General features: G+C 41.9%; 3 protein-coding genes across 3 annotated transcripts; 1 reads left to right on the forward strand and 2 right to left on the reverse strand.

The window, feature by feature from the left end:
* Positions 1 to 2343: 2343 nt before the first annotated feature.
* On the forward strand, positions 2344 to 17001 carry LOC131689630 (somatostatin receptor type 5-like). Its single transcript, XM_058974861.1, has 4 exons — positions 2344 to 2402; positions 15654 to 15957; positions 16012 to 16676; positions 16732 to 17001. Exons 2-4 carry the CDS (start codon positions 15654 to 15656, stop codon positions 16999 to 17001), a joined length of 1239 nt encoding a protein of 412 aa, XP_058830844.1. The 5' UTR covers positions 2344 to 2402.
* Positions 8057 to 13672, reverse strand: LOC131687144 (uncharacterized). The gene has a single exon (XM_058971195.1). The coding sequence runs from the start codon at positions 13670 to 13672 to the stop codon at positions 8057 to 8059; it is 5616 nt and encodes a 1871-aa protein (XP_058827178.1).
* LOC131689631 (retinol-binding protein pinta-like) lies at positions 16964 to 18571 on the reverse strand. Its single transcript, XM_058974862.1, has 4 exons — positions 18478 to 18571; positions 17620 to 18118; positions 17361 to 17561; positions 16964 to 17301 (listed from the first exon to the last, which is right to left on the reverse strand). Exons 2-4 carry the CDS (start codon positions 18091 to 18093, stop codon positions 17044 to 17046), a joined length of 933 nt encoding a protein of 310 aa, XP_058830845.1. The 5' UTR covers positions 18094 to 18118; positions 18478 to 18571; the 3' UTR covers positions 16964 to 17043.
* Positions 18572 to 20156: the final 1585 nt, after the last annotated feature.

Below are 20156 nucleotides of genomic sequence, written 5' to 3' on the forward strand. Positions count from 1 at the left end.
TTTGTATGTCGGATATACAAACGATGACACGTGTGCGGTTTTTTATGCTAAGTACTAAAACAAGATATAAAAAATAAGTGCGAAAAGAAACTAACTTGTCACTTTTTTGGTTAATAATCAAACTATAATATTTTTATACTCATGAAGAAAAATGATTAACATAACAATAATATAGTGGATGTACTACTCCAAAGCATATGCAGGTACTCAATACTATAAGAACAATTAGAACAATTAATATAATTGATTGATGAGTTAATAGACTAAAAGTAAACCAATGAGTATGACTTGTTCTTTGTGTTGATATGACTGCCGAAAATTGGTAACTGGTTTTGAATTTCTCTCGCGAATTGTGAACTCTGAGCCCTCATACATAATTCAAAAGACATCATTGACTCAGACAAGACCATGCGTATTCCTCAGGCGCATTAAATTCCCACCAGATTAGTTTTCTAGTTGGTTAACTAAACACTAAACAAACAAAGACACTAGTTTGCTCAGTCTAAAGTAATGTCAGCTCCATTAGCATCAACCGGTGAATAAGTGTTCTCTTGCAATGTCATCAAAACAAAGAACATTTAAAATTACATACCACAAAATATTTGCAATTTAGAATATAGCGAAATGAAGACTGCTTAAGTTGCATCAAAATAAGATTGGAAAAAATTAGTTGCATAACCAGTTGGATCATTTTCAAAGATGGTATTGCTGATTATTACTTTATAAAAATAAGTGATAAGGGACTCGGACGAAAATAGCTGTCCACTGCCAATTCAAGCCGTAATTTTTATCTGATACAAAAAAGTTAAATATTTCCTTATTTCTGCACAGGATGGTACTATCATAATGGTGAAATATCTTATTCATTTTTTAAAAAAGTGCTCGAGTTTTCGGCCTTTTTTAGTAGTTAGTGCTGTAATAATCTTATAAAATGAGATATTTTCAATTCATTTTTAAGTCAGTCTGTGCACAAATTAATTATCTAAAAGCAGTGTTTTACTTGTATACATAGAATTTACAATTTTTTTTGTAATCGTGCATGGAATTTTGAAAAAATATTGCTATTTGTTTTCACTATTTCGTTTATTTGGCACGGCTCAATGCATTAGTATAACTGAACCGCGGGTCTTACAATATTTACACTGTGTACATAAAAATGAATAAAACGACTTAATTGCGTGTCATCCGATCGGTGTACGCGATTTGTTCCCTCGCGTAGAGATTCACTTTCTTTGAGGAGATCCTTTAGCTGCGTCGCCTACTGCTGCTTGAGGGTTAATTAGTCTGCTCTTTAGTTACAATATTCGTCCGTGCTGTCCTCGTAATTCATATTGTATAGGTTTTCACACTTGGCTGATTTTGATTATTTGTTGGAGTGGACTTGATCGTGAGTCCGTGTGTTTTGTCATTTGCTTTATCGTTGGTGGTATTGGCAGTTGATTTAGAAGTAATAGGTGTAGTACGGGGGTTGGAAAACTTTCCGTGAGTTTTATTGTTTTACTGACCAGCAGCTTTGATTGTCTGTGGTTTAGTTGATATTGATGAAGGGTATGTGTTTAATTTGCTTGCAGTTGATGTTGTTTCATTAGTAGTTCTCGTGTAAAGTTTTCCGTGATGTGTCTTCTTGTTACAGAACTGGCACCTTATGTAAACAGCGTTATTTTAGAACTGATAACGCTTTCTATTTCGCATTAAAGGAATTGGTTTGGTCACTCTCCTTAAGTGGACGTACATCAATTTTGTCATCGTCCATATAAGCGGAGATCTTGATTTTAGCATTGTTATAATTCACTACGTTTTGCATAATAAAGCATTTCGCCATGGCTGAGATGTTTAATGTACAGCATAACGTAATTGATGAAATTACACGACGAAGACTTCCGTCAGTCTAATCTGGATTCGCTCGTTTAATAAATGTTCTACTTTGCGAACCCTAGGGTGGATTGAGCAATATTCAAAAATAACGGCCCCTGTATTGCTCCGAATAAAACACTTCACTGGTGCGCCTCACTCATACCGAAAACAAAACTCGCTACAGCAAGAATAAAATGGACACTATAAGTATAATAATATGGTCAGGTACTGTATATAATCGTGGCATAAATTATGATCACATCCATAGTTCTATAAGCGAAGGGGCATATCACAGCTTATCAGATTATTATCGAGTTTCATGACAGTAGTATTCCTCTTATTGGCATATTCACGCATATATTGAAAGCCTTCCCAAAGTGAATGAAAAAGTACGAAAACGGTTCTATTCAACGGCTGTTGTTACCGAACGGGTGTAATGGAAATTCTTCAGTGCGCAATTTTGTATCAAACCGTATAATACATTGAAGTAAACTATCGTGGTTAGATTTTCCCGCTCTTGGTAGAGTCGATCATCGTTTTCAGTTAGGGTAAATAAGATTAAAAATCATATCGTTTGTTTGTAATGCAAATTATCGATTAGTAAACTGAATAATTAGCTTGTTTTGTTGGAAACTGTCAGTTTTCATTGAGCAGTTAATTCAGGTGGAATAATATCGATACAGATTTTCTATTGTGCGGTGGAAATAATTGTTGGGTGTAATCTAATCACAATAGTATCGATACATTCAAGCCGTTGTTAGAAGTTTTCTTAGAAAAAAAATGTGTTGGAGTTTCAGTTGAACTTTCAAATATAATGAAACATATATATATATATATATATATATATATATATATATATATATATCCTTCCCTATAAGCATAATGGAAAAAATCTAGTGATAATGCAATTGTGAATATATTAAAATTCGATTAATTGCTACTTTTTTCATTTTTTATTAAGGACTAAGAGTGAATCCATTTTTTCTATTTATTTGCTACGACATTCAATTAGCAAGGAACTGGAAGGTGTGCAGTATTTTTTTATATTATGAGCCATAATATGATTACTCAAGGCAGAGCACAGAGGTGAAGGAAGAAAGTTTAGAAAAGAGTGAAACAGGATCATAAGAATAAACTTCGAGTTTCCCGACGACCTAGCTCTTTGTCTTCTACGACAGGAATCAGTATGTTTTGGCATTTTTATCAAATACCAATCACCGGAGTGTGCGGCATGCCCGGACAATTGTAATGTGACTTAGTAATTGATGCTGTCTGAACCGACACAATGTTAAGTCACGGAAAGCTTCTACACCAAGCATTTTGCGTCGTTCAAACTCTTAAATGAACTATAGTTTTCATTGTTCGCATATTGCCTGCCGAAGTATTTTATTTAATTGACTATTGTGTTTACTTCAGCAGTTTAATTTCTTAACGTGACTTAACTTTTTGTCTGTTCCGACAGCACAAATAAAGTGCACTTTACGTTTTCCTGGGCATACCGCAGACTCAAGTGATTTGATACAAATTATGGGTGAAAACTTTTTAAGCGATTCTTATGCTGAAGGATTTCTGTTCGATTTTTATTATTGAAGTTTATTTCCGATTTTTATATTGTAATATGTTTGAAACGGGTTTTGCGAAGCATGTTCTATCTTTGCGACTTTTATTTTCGGTCGCTCATCTAAAAGATACAAAACTGCATAAAATGTAAATTGCTTTGAACTTTAGCTTCAGCTCACTGATGCTCAATCAAGCCTACATTGACCACTTTGGTCACCTTCAGCGGGACCGGATGCTTCGGGAAAGTGGTTCACTTACCTTCGCCCCAACCTAATGAATTGCCACTATTGATACCGAAGCAACAACACGAGGAAACAGAAACAGGAACGAATGTATTCACACATAGGGTGATGAACCTATTATCACCATGTTTCTATTATCGCACAGAGGACTTTACTGCATTTACAAGTACATACTTGGTGGTTATTTGGGTAATGTTCGCCGTCATTCTAAAAACAAAGATGGCGGAGTCTTAAAAATTTAGTTAAAAGTTATCATATGAATCCGTACAATGTGGATATTTCTCATTTGCAAAGGTTGTAATAGTAGGATGTCTCTAAATCCATACAAAAATCCAACATGTCGAAGCTATAGTCGAAAATCCGTCATAATAGATATAACGATTTTTTTCCTATTGATAAATCTGAAAACCTTCAATCTGGGAACTTTTAAAATAGAGATGTTACCGTCTTGGATTTCAAAATGGCATCAGACATCGATTTTTGACATCGACTCATAAAAACGGTGTCGAAAATATCCATATTGATTGGGATATAGAGAGTTCTGCTAAACCGGATGTCGCCATCTTGGTTTTCAAAATGGTGGCAAAAATCAATCTCTAGTATCTACTCATCAAGCCCGATTCGAAAACACTCATATTGATTGGTTATAGAGAATTCAGAATTTGCCACAAAAATGGCCGCGACCGACCACTTTACCCTAACACGGTGTTCCTAAAACCGTTATTAACAAAAAATGACCATATATTTGGCATACGGCATTAGAAAGATACAGTATCCAAGCATTTTCTCAGTGAATTTCAAAATGATCCATCGAGAGATTCGAGAGATATGGCGATTTGAAGTTTTATGATACGTTTCATAAGGCTACCAGCAAACACCCATGGCTTTGGTACTATCTTTATAAACAAAAAAATATTTGTCTACTTATTTGGTACTTGGCATTCTAAAGATATAGTAATCAAGTATATCCCCTGCAAGTTTGAAAATATTTCATTGACGGAATCGAAAATTATAACGGTTTGGATGTGGTATGCGGTCATAGATGGGTTTTCTACCAGACTTCAAGCGTGAATCCGTGTTTGTCCATTGACTATTTAGATCGTTTATACGTGTCGCGGTTTTAAAAGGAAAACCTTAGCATTTAATTACATAAATATAATGTACAAAAGATGTTATTTATATGGCGCACTGAAAAAATATGAAAATAGGGTTGTCTACCAAACGTTCAATATAATGCGTAAATTAAAAAAATGGACAAAAGTTGGAATGTTTACTTCGAAAGGCCATATCTCAATGGTTTGTTGACCGATTGTAATTATTTTTCCATTATTGAACAGGTAGACGTTTCATCGTTAATTTTCATTAAGAAGAATATAAAATAGAGTTGTCTACATCAATAAATAGACAATATAATTGATCTCAACTATATGTATTATCATTATTTAGTTAATATTTTTGTATTAAAAATAGCGGCCTATCCATTTTTATATACTAGTTGATTGCAATTTCTATATACTACGAATTGTGGATATATGAAATGTTGAAACTAACACAGTCGTGATTCGATGGTCGCTCAATTTTTAACAGGAGCCGCTTTTTAGTTGGACCTCCACAAGTTAGTCCATTGTCGAACTAAAAACATCTGAATGTCGAATTCATGTTAAATTCAATTCGACAATAAACCTGACAATAGTTAGAGATATGAGCAGATGAACTTGTACTAATAACATCTTCTTTGACCAGTTTTAACATCTGGCAACCCAACCAGCGAATCACGATTGTACAAAATTTCCAACAAAAGCGTATCATATCATAAATTAATCTGAATCAGCAAATACCTTCATATTTTTGTATATATGTATTGAATTTATGGTTTTATTTTTCCATGATTTGTAGTTTGCGTTCGGTGCATTCAACTAATGTATAGAAATTGATAGGTAGTCGTTTTGAATATAAAGATATTCATTAAATAGTGATAATACATATAGTTGAAGATAATTATGTTGTCTATTGTTTGAAGTAGGCAACTCTATTTTATAATCTTCCTAATGAAAATTATTGAAACGTCTACCTGTTCAATAATTGAGATATGGCCTTTTGAAGTAAACATTCCAACTTTTATTTATTTTTTTTTAATTTACGCATTATATTGAACGTTTGGTAGACAACCCTATTTTCATATTTTTTCAGTGCGCCATATAAATAACACCTTTTGTGCATTATATTAATGTAATTCAATGGTGAGGTTTTCCTTTTAAAACCGCGACACGTATAAACGATCTAAATAGTCTATGGACAAATATGGGAATCCATGGGACAAACGCTTGAAGTCTGGTAGAAAACTCATCTATGACCGCATACCACATCCAAACCGTTGTAACTGTCGATTCCGTCAATGAAATATTTTCAAACTTGCAGGGGATATACTTGATTACTATATCTTTCGAATGCCAAGTACCAAATAAGTAGACAAATATTTTTTTGTTTATAAAGATAGTACCAAAGCCATGGGTGTTTGCTGGTAGCCTTATGAAACGTATCATAAAACTTCAAATCGCCATATCTCTCGAATCTCTCGATGGATCATTTTGAAATTCACTGAGAAGATGCTTGGATACTGTATCTTTCTAATGCCGTATGCCAAATTTATGGTAATTTTTTGTTAATAACGGTTTTAGGAACACCGTGCCAACAATTGAATCGTTTATTCCGTTAAAAAATCACTTCACCTAAGTTCTTGAAAATCTATTTTCAAATATAGTGTTTTTTCGAGAGCAAAAAATACTCACGAAAGCCACTATATATGAAAATACATACAATAATTACAATACGTGGTTACATAAAAACTCGCCGTTCATGCTTTTTGATGACTTTTGGCACCAAGAATTTGATTTTAAAATGTTCCTTTCCTCTCCTCTTTGAACATTTTTCAGTTCCTGCTTATACTGATTCGAGAGCCGCCGTAGGTGGCCAATGTGGTCAAAGCGGCTTTTGTTAGTCATTAGTGATCTAAACTGGCAAATCCAATTAATTTTGCACTCATTTTAATAAGTTTTGCATTATATCATGGCGGTGGCAGTTCATACGGAAATTTGCTGTTTGACCACACTCTTCAACCCGTAACTTCGGAACCGCAAGACGAATCAGGAAAAAAAATCAATGGCAGCCGATGGGAAGGTTGTATCTTTGATTTGAGACTATGTTTGTGAAAATCGGTGCAGTCACCTCTTAGAGCAACTAGTGACGTTATTTGCCACATACACACATACATACCGACTTTTTTCCGATCGCGTCGAACTGAGTCAAATGGTACATGACACGCTTTTTCGCTATTTATCGTTACGTTATTCTTAAAACGCATTTAAAGCATTTTTTGAGTCTCCTGGTGACCGGACGCCCAGAGATACCTAAATCTTGTATAGGGACTATTCATAAATTACGTAACGCTTTTAGGGGGGAGGAGGTACGACAAATTGTGACATGTTGTTTCATAGGGGGAGGGGGAGTAAGCTAGTTCGTTACGTAACATGTGTTCACGCACTTCACCACTCTTCTTACTTTCTGGATCTTTTAGAAAGTTTTTTGCCGTTTTCACCTGCTGAATCAGGACTTTTTCTGCATCCACTGCACTTTCAGCTGTCGCGCGCGAAATGAACGGGTTTGTAGGGAACTTTGGATATCGCGAAAATGAAAACTCGAAAAACTGTTTTTCTGCGACCGACACCAACGATTGCGTTTTACTATCTGTTTTTATTCTATGTTGTTTGTTTACATTCGTCGTCTGTTTTATGGTACAGCTGATTGACAGCGGTTTTCGCGATGCAGAATCCATTTCTGCTTTATGCTCGCACAATGGGTTTGAAGTGTGAATCTTATGGTAAGTATCTTAACATTGCATTTGTTTCTAGGGTTAGTTTAGTTCACTTATTCTTAAATCTAGGTAAGTATTTACAAGTATATACAAAACATAAAATTTCATTTTCATTTCAGGTTCGTATTGGAGAATTAGAGGTGAGTATTGAACATTCCGGCCGCCAATGAAATTTTAAGGAATTCAACGGGCATTAGCGGCGGAAGTTCGAGCTTCTTGCGATGACTGACGTTCAACGGGATATGAAGACCTGGATTCGTCTTCTCGGTACAGGCCTCCTTACAGCTTCCAGGATGATTTTTCGAGGTGCGTCGGGTCCGACTGCAGGATACTGTCCGGGAGTGGTGTGCTGTAAAGGAGGAACATCTGTACGCGAACTGTTGGTTTGACAAATTAGGATGGGGTACTTAACTTGAGTCAAGTCCCAGCCGGGGGTTCTAGGAACCCGCACGGCGAGGCTTGGTTCTTTACAGGTGAACCACGAACCGCTCGATACCCCCGAGCTTGGGCCAGGATCTCGTCTGGCGACTCATTTCCCCGAGTAGGGGCCGGGAGCTCGTCCGGCGGCTCTGTACCCTGAGCAAGGGCCGGGATCTCGTCCGGCGGCTCTGTTCCCTGAGCAAGGGCCGGGATCTCGTCCGGCGGCTCGGTTCCCTGAGCAAGGGCCTTCATTTGGCGTTGTTGACGTAGGGCTGCTAATTGGTGCGGGACTCTGTGCTACGATGGGTGGCGCTACTTCAACTGGAAGTAAGCAGAGCTTCGGGATGGCGCGTTGAACGATGCCGAAGGTCGACTTCACGGTGGCGACACGAACAAGGCCGTCAGGGCCGGGATGAACGCTGAGCACGCGTCCCAGGGGCCATTTCAACGGCGGTGCTCTCTCATCTTTGAGAGCGACGATGGAACCAACGGCTAGATTGTCCATGGCTTCTGTCCAGCGGTAGCGACTTTGCAGGGTGGCGAGATACTCCTTGTGCCAACGACTCCAGAAATGCTGAGTTAGCTGTTGTACTCGTTCCCATCGAGACAACCTGGATTCAGGAACTTCACGGCAATCTGGATCAGGTACCGCATTCAACGGACGACCAATCAGGAAATGTCCTGGAGTCAGAGCAAGCTCATCGGATGGATTGTCCGGCAACGGCGTGATTGGGCGAGAGTTTAGCATTGACTCGACCTGAATCAATGCGGTTTGCAGCTCGGATTCGGTTAGGTGGGCATTTCCGAGGATTTTGCGAAGCAGGGTCTTCACGGATTTCACGCAGGCTTCCCAGATTCCACCGAATGTGGGAGAGCGAGGTGGGATGAAGTGGAACTGTATTCCGTTGTCTGCGCATTCGTTTGCTACGGCATCTTGGTGAACTTGAGTTCGGAAAAGCTTCCGCAGTTCTTCCAGTTCTCGCTGTGCTCCAACAAAGTTAGTGGCGTTATCGCAGTAGATATGCGCAGGCTTTCCTCTACGGCCAACAAATCTTCGCAGGCTCGCAATGAATGTGCTAGTGGTCAGATCCGACACAAGGTCCAAGTGCACGGCTTTGGTAGCCATACATACGTATACGGTGATGTAGGCTTTGAAGAATGGCGATCTCTTATTTCGGAGTGACGTTCTCACGTACATTGGCCCAGCCAAGTCAACGCCAACATTCTGAAACGGGTACGCCTGGTTGACCCGAACAGATGGCAGATCCCCCATCAGCTGCTGCAACGGCTTGGGTTTGGCACGTGCGCATACCATGCAGCCGTGAACAATGTTGCGAACCAAGTTCCGTCCGCCGAGGGGCCAAAATCTTTGGCGCAACGAGGATAGTAGTAAGCTGGGACCGGCATGGAGCGTCTTATGGTGTTCTCTCGTGGCGATCATGTCGGTGAGACGATGTTTGGGGAGGACGATCGGGTGTCTTCCGTCGACAGGTATCGCTGCATTGTGAAGCCGGCCGCCGACACGAATAATGCCGTCTACGAGTGTCGGGTGCAGATACCGTAGCTTGGATTTACGGTTTACTTTTCCGACGGTTTCAAGTTGGCGTATCTCGTTGGCAAAGTACTGCTGTTGTATGCGACGGACCAGATTGAGCAGAGTGCGATCAATGTCAAGAGCCGTCAACGGGCCGACAAGAATAGGCTGGTGATTCTTACGGTGGAGACAATTAGCGGCGAAACGTCGAAGAAGTGTGCCGATCCGAAGTAGCTGACGAAGACTGGAATAGCGATCGACGATATCTGACGGTTCTACGCTCACGACCGGAAGGGCAATAGTCTGTCGGACCTCCGGTTGGTCTGAGTTTGAGGTCGCTACGACGTACTTCGCTGGCCAAGGACCGAATATTAGTTTCAGCCACTGCGGTCCGTTCCACCACAGTGCACTGGCAAGGAGTTCATCGAGGTCCATTCCTCGAGAAACGAGATCAGCGGGATTGTCTTCGGATGGGACGTGATTCCAAACGGCGTGAGACGTCAGCTCTTGGATTTCAGCCACTCGGTTGGCTACGAACGTTTTCCATGTCGATGGAGTTGCGGATATCCAGTTCAAGACGATGGAAGAATCGGTCCACAGATATGTGGTTGCGGTGATGTCGATGCTGTCCTGAACTTGTTTCAGAAGTCTGGACAGGAGTTGAGCTGCGCATAGCTCGAGGCGTGGAATGGTTTGAGTCCCCATCGGAGCGACCTTGGACTTAGAAATCACCAAGCGAACTGTACAAGGGCCCTCGGCAGGTATTGACCGGAGATAGATGCATGCACCATATGCAGACTCTGAAGCGTCGCTGAACCCGTGAATCTCCAAGCGGTCGTAACCCGGACGTAACACATGGCGAGAAACTCGAAGGTGGGCAAGTGCTGAAAACTTATGGTGAAATTCCTGCCATTCGTGAGCGAATCCGTTAGCCACGGGTGTGTCCCAGTCGAGATGGAGCTTCCAAAGACTCTGCAGCATGATTTTCGCCTTTGCAATGGTCGGTCCAATCAAACCTAAGGGGTCGAAAAGACTGCTGATCTGAGAGAGGATCGTTCGTTTGTTCAGAACCGTGCATTCCTTCCAATTCGGCGTCTTGAACGAAAGAAAATCGGTCGACGGTTCCCAGCGGAGGCCAAGTGCAGTCACGGAGGACTCGTGGTCCAAATCGAGTAGTGTTTTCGTCTCTCGGAGCTCCAACGGAATGGTATCAAGAATAGCTTGACAATTCGAAGACCATTGTCGGAGAGGAAGTCCTGCGCATGCGAGCATTGCAATGAGCTGGTTGCAGGTAACGGCGAGAGATTCAGCCTCGTCAGAACCGGACAGCAAATTGTCGACGTAGAAGTCGTGGCGGACAGCGGGTTCCGCCAGCGGAAAATGTTGCCCTTCATCATCGGCGAGCTTCTGCAGCACCCTAGTTGCCAAAAATGGAGCACTGCTTGTGCCGTATGTGACGGTGCGGAGCTGGTAGCTCTTCAGTGGAGCCTCGGGATCGTCGCGCCAGAGAATTCGCTGCAGCGGTTGGTCGGTGGGATGGACCAAAATCTGCCGGTACATTTTTTCAATGTCCGCAGATATCACGAACTGGTGGATTCGAAAACGGAGGACAATCGTCACGAGAGTGTCCTGGATTGTGGGACCAGGAAGCAGGACGTCGTTCAGCGAGATACCGGACTTCGAGCGGCATGATGCGTCGAATACGGTACGAAGCTTTGTAGTGGTGCTGTCGAGTTTCATCACAGCGTGGTGTGGAAGGTAGTATTGCGGTTGCGCGTCGATTTCATCGGGGCCAATCTCCCGCATATGTCCCAATCTCACGTACTCGTGGATGAACTGCTGATACATCGCCTTCTTATCGGGACTCGCACCGAGTGAGCGTTCTAGAGAGAAGAAGCGGCGGGTGGCGTTGTATTTGTTGTCCTTTAACTGCCAAAGCAGCTCGTCACGCTTGGGAAGCTTGACGACGTAGCGGCCTTCGGAGTTGCGGGTGGTGTTCTTCAAGAAATGTTCCTCACAGTATCGTTCCGACGGAGACCATCCCTTTGCATCGTGGACTTCTTCGAGCTGCCAGAATCGGTTGACCAATTCATCGATTGTGCAGGGATTACTGAACTGGCACTTGCGTGGATCGCTGTGATCGTGGTTTTCCAATAAACACTCTCCGGAGACGACCCAACCGAACTCTGTATTCTGCAGAAGCGGTAACTCTTCCCCGAGCGATATCCTGCCGTATCGAAGAATTTGGAAGAAATGGGCGGCACCCAGAATCATGTCGATGTCGCCAGTAACAGCGAATGTTGGATCTGCAAGCTCCACGTGCTTTGGAATCGGCCAGTGGCGGGCTTCTACCGCCGACTGGGGCAGCTTGACGGTAATGGAAGGCAGAACGAGCATGGAGCATTGTACGGAGAAGGGAGTGACTCGAGAGAAGATGGTTATCGTGGCCTGGTATTCAACCAGCGTTGTAGTGTTTCCGATTCCGCTTATCGGGATAGCATGCGGCAATCGGATGCGAGGAAGCTGCAGTCGTTCGCAAAGAGCCCCAGAAACAAAGTTGCGTTGGGAAGCACAGTCCAGCAAGCAACGAGCAGTGACGATGCGACCTCTACCGTTACGGATATTCACTAGCGCCGTCGGAAGGAAAACGGTTCCAGGAATCACTTCACCAGTATGTGATACGAGGGCAGTCTGAGAACTCATGGAAGGCGCATGCATGTGGGATAAGTTTGCGATTGAGGTAGAGGTAGACGGTTGCTGGATGGGAGCTTGCGAAACAGACTGGGGTGACAGTGAGTTTGGAGCATGCAGCGCAGATGCTGCGGTGAGAGTCGGCTGGAGGGCAACACAGCAAGTTGATCCGGTGGCTTGACCAGAAGCGGGATTGTCGTCAGAGGGCTCAGTATGAAGAAGCGTGTGGTGCTTCTTGGTACATGTACGGCATCTTGACCCAGAACAGTTCCGGGCATAATGGGAACTCGATCTCAAACAGTTAATGCAAAGGTTTTTCTGTCTTACCAGATCGATCCGTTGGCGAAGGTTGAGTTTCCGAAATTCCGGACAGCTGTACAGGTAGTGACTCTCACCGCACTTGTCGCACGGCTTCGGCTTGCTGGCGCTGGAAGAGGGTGTACTGGATACTGCAGTTTGCTGTGTAGCTGCGACTGGAAAGGCTGCTAGCTTGGATGTCGGATTTGGCTTGCTGCGAGGAGGAGCGGTGTTCGAAGTGGCTGAAGAAACTGCTTGCAAAACTCGAGCGTAGTTCTGGAGGAAGTTTACCATCGTCACGTATGATGGCATTGAAGTTGACGCACCAGTGCTTGTGTCCTCTGATGTGCCGGCGGTTCCTCCCAGAACCGAAGCGATGTTGTCAGCATCGAGTTTGCTACAGTGGTTCTCCCATTCCCGGAGCGTACAAGGATCGAGGCGTATAGATAGCTGGTAAACCAGGATAGAGCTCCATCGGTCTGCTGGTTCACCCAAGCTCTTCAGAACGGAGATCTGCTGCTCGAAGCGATCGATCAGCGCAAGCAGATCTTCAGCTGATTCCTTGCGCATCGCTGGAGTGTCGAAAAGCGTCCGAATGTGACACTTGATTAACTGCCGGTTGTTCTCAAAACGCAGCCGCAACGTTCGCCAAGCGTCCTTGTAGCCCTGCTCGCTTATTTTGATAGGGTCGAGAATGCGCGCTGCCTCTCCTTGAACGAGGCCCTTCAGATAGTGCATCTTCTCGACCGCACTGATGTCGCTCCGGGAACCTACTGCGGATTCAAATGAATCGCGAAAAACACACCAGTCTTCCAACTTACCGCTAAACTTGGGTAGGTTAAGCTCCGGAAGCCTGATGTTCATTGGTCTCGATGGTGCGGGGTTGGCAGAAGGGGGAGAACGTGTTTTCTTCGCCAGTTTGGCCAAGTAGAAGGACCGAAGAGCATAATAGCGACCGTCGAACAACTGCCGTTCCTTTTTCAGGTCGATTGGCTCCTTATCGGTGGAAAACATCTCCAATTTCACCACCGTCCGGTGAAACTCGTCGTAAAATTTCTCCAACTTTTCCGCCCACGCTTCTACTTGGCCCGCAAACTTACTGTCCTTGTCGAACTCCTTCGCATAATATTCCAACAAAGCCATTGAATCGACAATATTCTGCTTCGTCAGCTCCAACTCACTGAATTTCCTCTCGTCGGCCATTTTCTTCTTCGGTAGCGCCGTATTCCCGTTCACTCACGCACTTTTCAACCTCCAAGAATCCAAAATGCACCCGAGCAGTCAATTTGCCAAATAAAAATTTCACCGCGAAACTTTAACACTTTTTCGAAAATCTCTCTTCAGAAATATTTACGTTCCAGCACGGCGCGCACCGTTCAGGCAGTAGGTAAACAATGCACACTACCTACGCTATCGTCAGCTGGCTGTGTCTCGCACGCACTACTCGTTGTGACGATGTAAATATTCTGCGATGGTGGATTCTTGGAGGGAACACTATGCGGTTTTGTTTGCACTACCGCGTAAAATGGCTAGTTTGCCGCTTGGGGACGCTACCGAAAATCACCTTTCGCGCACTTTTTCTGGCTCTACCCGTCTTCAGCGGGGCCGTTCTTTGCGATTTTTTCGCCTATTCTGGGCAATTTACAATCACTTTTTGCCTCTTCTGGGCACCTTTCGTTCACTTTTTGCCTATTCTGGGCAGTTTTCTGTTCACTCGCGGGCACTTTTTCTTCAAGATCCGGCTCGAAGGACCAAATTTATGTTCACGCACTTCACCACTCTTCTTACTTTCTGGATCTTTTAGAAAGTTTTTTGCCGTTTTCACCTGCTGAATCAGGACTTTTTCTGCATCCACTGCACTTTCAGCTGTCGCGCGCGAAATGAACGGGTTTGTAGGGAACTTTGGATATCGCGAAAATGAAAACTCGAAAAACTGTTTTTCTGCGACCGACACCAACGATTGCGTTTTACTATCTGTTTTTATTCTATGTTGTTTGTTTACATTCGTCGTCTGTTTTATGGTACAGCTGATTGACAGCGGTTTTCGCGATGCAGAATCCATTTCTGCTTTATGCTCGCACAATGGGTTTGAAGTGTGAATCTTATGGTAAGTATCTTAACATTGCATTTGTTTCTAGGGTTAGTTTAGTTCACTTATTCTTAAATCTAGGTAAGTATTTACAAGTATATACAAAACATAAAATTTCATTTTCATTTCAGGTTCGTATTGGAGAATTAGAGGTGAGTATTGAACAACATGTTTTACTGAAAAAAAAAAATTTTTTTCGAGGAATTCGTTACGTAAAAGGGGAAGTGGGGGGGGGGGGGGGGTATACAGAAATTTGTGACAATTTGTTACATGGGGGAGTCAATTTTGGGCAATTTTTGCGTTGCGTAATTTATGAATGGTCCCATACATGCGAACTCCAGATCAATTTACAAATCAAATCCGTATCTCTACTAACACTTTCTCTCGTCCCATGACATTTGCCTTCACTTTCCTGTTGTGATCTATGTCTGGGCATAGCCGGCGTCGATATTGTGGAATAATCAATGAATATCATTCATTCATTCTCTGTGCACCGTCAGATAGTCCAGATAAATAACGCGATTGTAACCAGGGTGATCGAACAAACTCAAGCTAAGAATTTCGTTGTAATCCTTCTTTGGATTATGATAGAAGGATGGCATCAGAACTCTGAGCAGGATTCGATTTCTAAATGTAACTTAAAACCATTTTGGGCGGGAGTTTGACCGCTCCAGTCCCTCTTCCTCTCCCTCTATTCACCCTTTTGCGTACGGGCCTATGCACGAAAATTTTACTCAAAGTTATGAAAATTAGGAAGGGATAAAAAATGTCTTCAGAGTGTTTGATGCCCACATTTACAAAAAAAAGAAATATCCGTAAAAAAGATGCACATCAATTGCAAAAAGTTATTGGAATAACTAAACACTATTTCAATTGATTTGAATATAATCGTATCTTTAAATGTATCTATCAGTTCGTGATATTTGAATTCTAATTAGCTGAAAGGGTAACATGAATTTTTCAGCAATATTGTCAGGATTACTCGCAAACTGTATCACGAATGAACACCCGGCATCGGTAAATTACAAGCTAGGAAAAAAGCAATAATCGCAAGTGCCGTTTAGTAACTGGCAGTTAAATATTTTAAACTTTCAGATGAACGTCAGCATTTACGACTATCCACGAGAGATGTGGTACATAATTCCATTCTGGGAGCTACTTCTCAAAACTCTAACCTTCATTCCCGTCATCACGTTTGGCATCTTCGGCAACATTGCTCTACTGTGCATCATCTGTACCATCCGGCCGTTGAGGACACCGACGAATATTTTGATTGCGAATTTGGCTGTTGCGGATTTGGCAACTGTCGTGATATGTCCAATCATGTTTATGGTGCATGACTTCTATCAAAACTATGTAATGGGAGAAGTTGGATGTAAACTAGAAGGTTTTCTGGAAGGTTTGTCTAATAGAAACTGTTATGGTTGACGAATATAACTACGTGTATTTTTAGGTTCATTGCTGATCACGTCTGTACTATGTCTAAGCGCCATCAGTTACGATCGTTTGACAGCTATTGTGTTTCCTAGACATTCCCGACTAACTACTCGAGGAGTTTCGGTCCTAGTGTTTTGTGCATGGTTTTTCGGTTTTCTGTTAGCATTACCCTTGAATGTCTTCCGTACCTATAAGGAGCGGCAGTGGAACAACTATCTGGAGTCATTTTGTGCAGAAAATACCAATTTCTTACCTCAGTACTGGCACGTGCTGATCACTGCTCTCGTTTGGTTTCCACTATTGGTAATGGTTTGTTGCTACAGTTTAATTTTCCTGAAATTGGATCGTTACGAAAAAAGGGTTCTGAACAGGGAACACCCTATTTCAGTGCGCTATAAGAGAAAAGTGGTCAAATCCATGTTCATAGTATTAGTGGTGTTCATTTTATTTCGAATTCCATTCACAACATTAGTTTTCATACGCTATAACCGTTTTGTAAACGAAAGAACTAATCAATTAGGATTGGACTTTTCAATCCTTTGGTACACGTCCCATTATCTGATGTTCCTCAACGCAGCAATCAATCCTTTGATATATGGGTTGACTAATGACAACTTCCGGCGGGCTTACAATAAGACCAAAGTGTGGAGATGCTTCTGGGATAATGATCGTTTGAATAAGGTACTCAACAAAAAATTATCTATTGTTGGTTGACAATAACACTTTGTTCTTTTAGATGAATTCCCAAAAACAACCTGCAGTGGTTGCCATCAGTAAATTGCAACCTCGGGGTCCCTGTGCAAATGATCAACTCGTTAACCGTTCCGACTGGATTGCATACCCAAAAAATGATGCTTTAACCGCGATTTCCGTTGAAACGAGATCATCTCAACTGAAGCCTACTACCGAGGATACCGGCAAAGGATCGTTCTTCGCGTCTAACCTGATAAACGCGGAACAGCCCCAGTTTAAAAACAGCAAACTACAGTCGTCTGGATATATTTAAAAACATGAGTATATTATTACAGAGTACGCCGGGTCTAGAAACTCAATCCACTTCGAGTCTCCGAAAGGATCCTTCAACACCGAACAGGCTTTCAGCACTTCTTGGTCGCCCTGGTCGTTTGCTCTCATCAGTTCCATACTGGTCTTCTTGCAGGAAGTAGTCGCGGTAGGATAACATTTTTTCTACGCTTTGATCGATAATGTCCTGTATTGGTCCGGCATCTCCTCCATATTCTAATGGAAGCAATCGTTTGGGAACGTGTCGATACAGTGAGTCCAGATCATGTCCGTGAACGTAAAGCTTTTGAAAAAAACTACATTACCTACAAAATGTACAGAAGCAAACAGAAATCAACTCACCCTAGATTTGTTTTTCTCGCTCATGAATGTTTTGAACATATTAAACACAACTTCAAACCCGTGTGGAGTATTGATATAGTGGAATCCTTTCTGCCGCAACGGGGATGCTTCCTGGCTCATCATTGTCATTTTCTTCACAAAGCTCGGCGTAAACTGTAGAAAGTGAGCCATTGTCACATTGGCCAGATCCAAAATTCCAATCTATGAATGAAGTAGGTTTTAGTTAGTATCTCGGTTGCTACGCAACACATTCACTCACCTGTCCAGCTATTACAAAATTGTCATCTTCAATCATCATTATATCATTTGCCATGGTACTAATACGTATCACCTCCTCAATAGTGAAGCAACTCGGATCGTAGGCAGCAGGCCGAATCAACAGCACTCGGGGTGAATCGGGAGTTTCCGTGTTCGGAAGCGGAAGTCCGACACCAAGCCGGATTATTTCTAGAATCTTTGGATCCAGCGGATCCCGGGACCGAATCAGCTCCGGTGACATTGTTCTGACAGTGTAGAACATGTCCAGTTTTTCCTTCGCTCGCTCCAGACTGTACTTACATCCTCTGAGGAAGCAAACCAGAAACTGATCATCGATCCGCGATCGGATGTGGGGACTCTTGGCGATCCATTGCCGTAGGGCGTTCAAATCTTCCTCGATGCGTTCGGGTCGTTCGTTCAACTCCAGATGAGCTTTCTTGCTGAGTGCATCCGAAAGAGGGCGAATTTTCACCATACTGTCTGTCACAACGGCCGCTCCTCTTGGAATGAGTTTGCCAAATTAATGGTGCGTTTCGTACAGTTAACGTATACGATAAGCTAGTATCATGCTGTTGATAAACGTTGGATCGCGCTTATCAGCTGAATCTGATACGAATGATTTTTTTTGCAATGTCATGTTATATTTACAGGTTTTAACGCACAACTAGTGATAATCCGAAAGTAAAGACTTCCCATTTGTTCTATTTTTTTTAAGTTATTGCATGTAGTCTCAACATTATCCGAATTGTTTAAGTGTAGTTTAAGGCAATTTAATTTCATATGTATTCGGCTGAGCAGTTCATGCTCAAAATAAAGTGAATGTTGAATTTATCTTTTACACTCCTAATAATAATCTTACTTGCTTCAATTCCAAGATTATTGGCTCTATTGATGCCTATACAACAACCAGTACAGCTGGATTCTTTATACGTCAACCTTTGAACAACAACTGAAATACTGCATGCGTGGGCCACGAATATGCCGGTCAGGGTGGTATGACGCGCAGTGACGATTGCGCTGATAAGGCACAGTACCTGGAAATGTGGTTTATCGGTGATAAAGCATTTGTTGGAAATAGCGAATGAAGATGGGTTTCATATGATACAACGGGATATTGTTTGGCGCCTACGAAGTTGCATGCAATTTTTGGCCTGATGAAAACGGGTTGAACTAAGTTTCTAGTCCGATAAGGTACTATGTCAAAGGCAAATAATAAGATCTGCATAGTTCTCGTGAACAATATTCATTTATAGCGACGGGCGTACTGGACTACTAGTCACACACTATCCCTAATGGAATCTAAACTGTTTGGACAATTGGCTTTCGATTTGATTTGATTTTATTCGTTGGTGAATTATTTTCACAATTTGTTTTTAAGAACATTTTGGGTTGTCTTGAAATTTTAGGTAAATTTTTTGAAATTTTGAATATTTTATATTTTAAGGCTCAAATGCAAATCAATCTTAGTTGTGGTGGTAAAAAGTAGCTTATTGTTGTATTTGCATTATAGCATCATAGTATGCATTACATTGAATTACGTGAAAAACTAATACAAAGACAGGCGAAAAAATCGTTTCGATATTCTAATGGGTAGTATTGACGTTCACTGATGATGATGTAGTGAACCCACGATCAGTGCAAGGGCTACGCCAGTGGCTGCAGTTGCTTTTAACAGCAAAGCCAAATGTTGTTAGCAAACGACGTTCAATTTATCGCTGTATGAACTGCCGTTCTACGCATACTTGACCCATGTATATAGGGAATCCCATAGGACATGGGACAATTAAGCGTATAACGGCAGTGAAGGGCCAAAAAGGGTTGGATCCATAAGCAGAAGTTCTTATGTGCACTCCACAGGGACAAAGAATCTCCTTCCAACAAGAAAATCCAGACGTTTGAATAGCAACATTTGCGATACTTGTTAAGGCACTGCCTGATGGTTTGTGTGAGAAAAGCGCGAAAAACTTACCATGCCATGATAGATAGGAAATTCAACAACAACTACATAATTCCAAAAAATTAGGAAGTTAGTGCAGACATTACTATTTTCTGACTAGAGACAGGCGATCCACGTACCCTAATCCATGACACAGTTCGTATGATGCCCTGATGCACCCTCCCTGCCCAAATAATGATATAAATACATATCTTGGAAAAATGCATATAACGAATGTAATGAATATAGTTCAATTAGAAATAATAAAATGTAATGAAATACTTTGAAGAAATAAGATGTAATTTATAAATTTAATATAAAATATGTATATAGTAAATATAATTTTTAATAGAACTACGATCTGGAACCGTATATAAAAGCAAAACAAAGTTTTGATATTATCATTCCGTTTTGGAATTTGACCTTTTTCAACAAACTTTGTAGCCGATTCTTAGTGTACATGACAATAACGGGGCTAGTGCGACGATGCTACTGATCACTACAAATCTTTCCTGGATGAGTTCTGCAAATACGACGAATGGTTTATGAGACCAGCAGCTTACCCTCTGAACCGCCAAAGCAGGAATCATTTCTAGTTTTCC

The sequence above is a fragment of the Topomyia yanbarensis genome, chromosome 3 (assembly GCF_030247195.1).
Source record: "Topomyia yanbarensis strain Yona2022 chromosome 3, ASM3024719v1, whole genome shotgun sequence".
Classification (NCBI taxonomy): domain Eukaryota; kingdom Metazoa; phylum Arthropoda; class Insecta; order Diptera; family Culicidae; genus Topomyia; species Topomyia yanbarensis.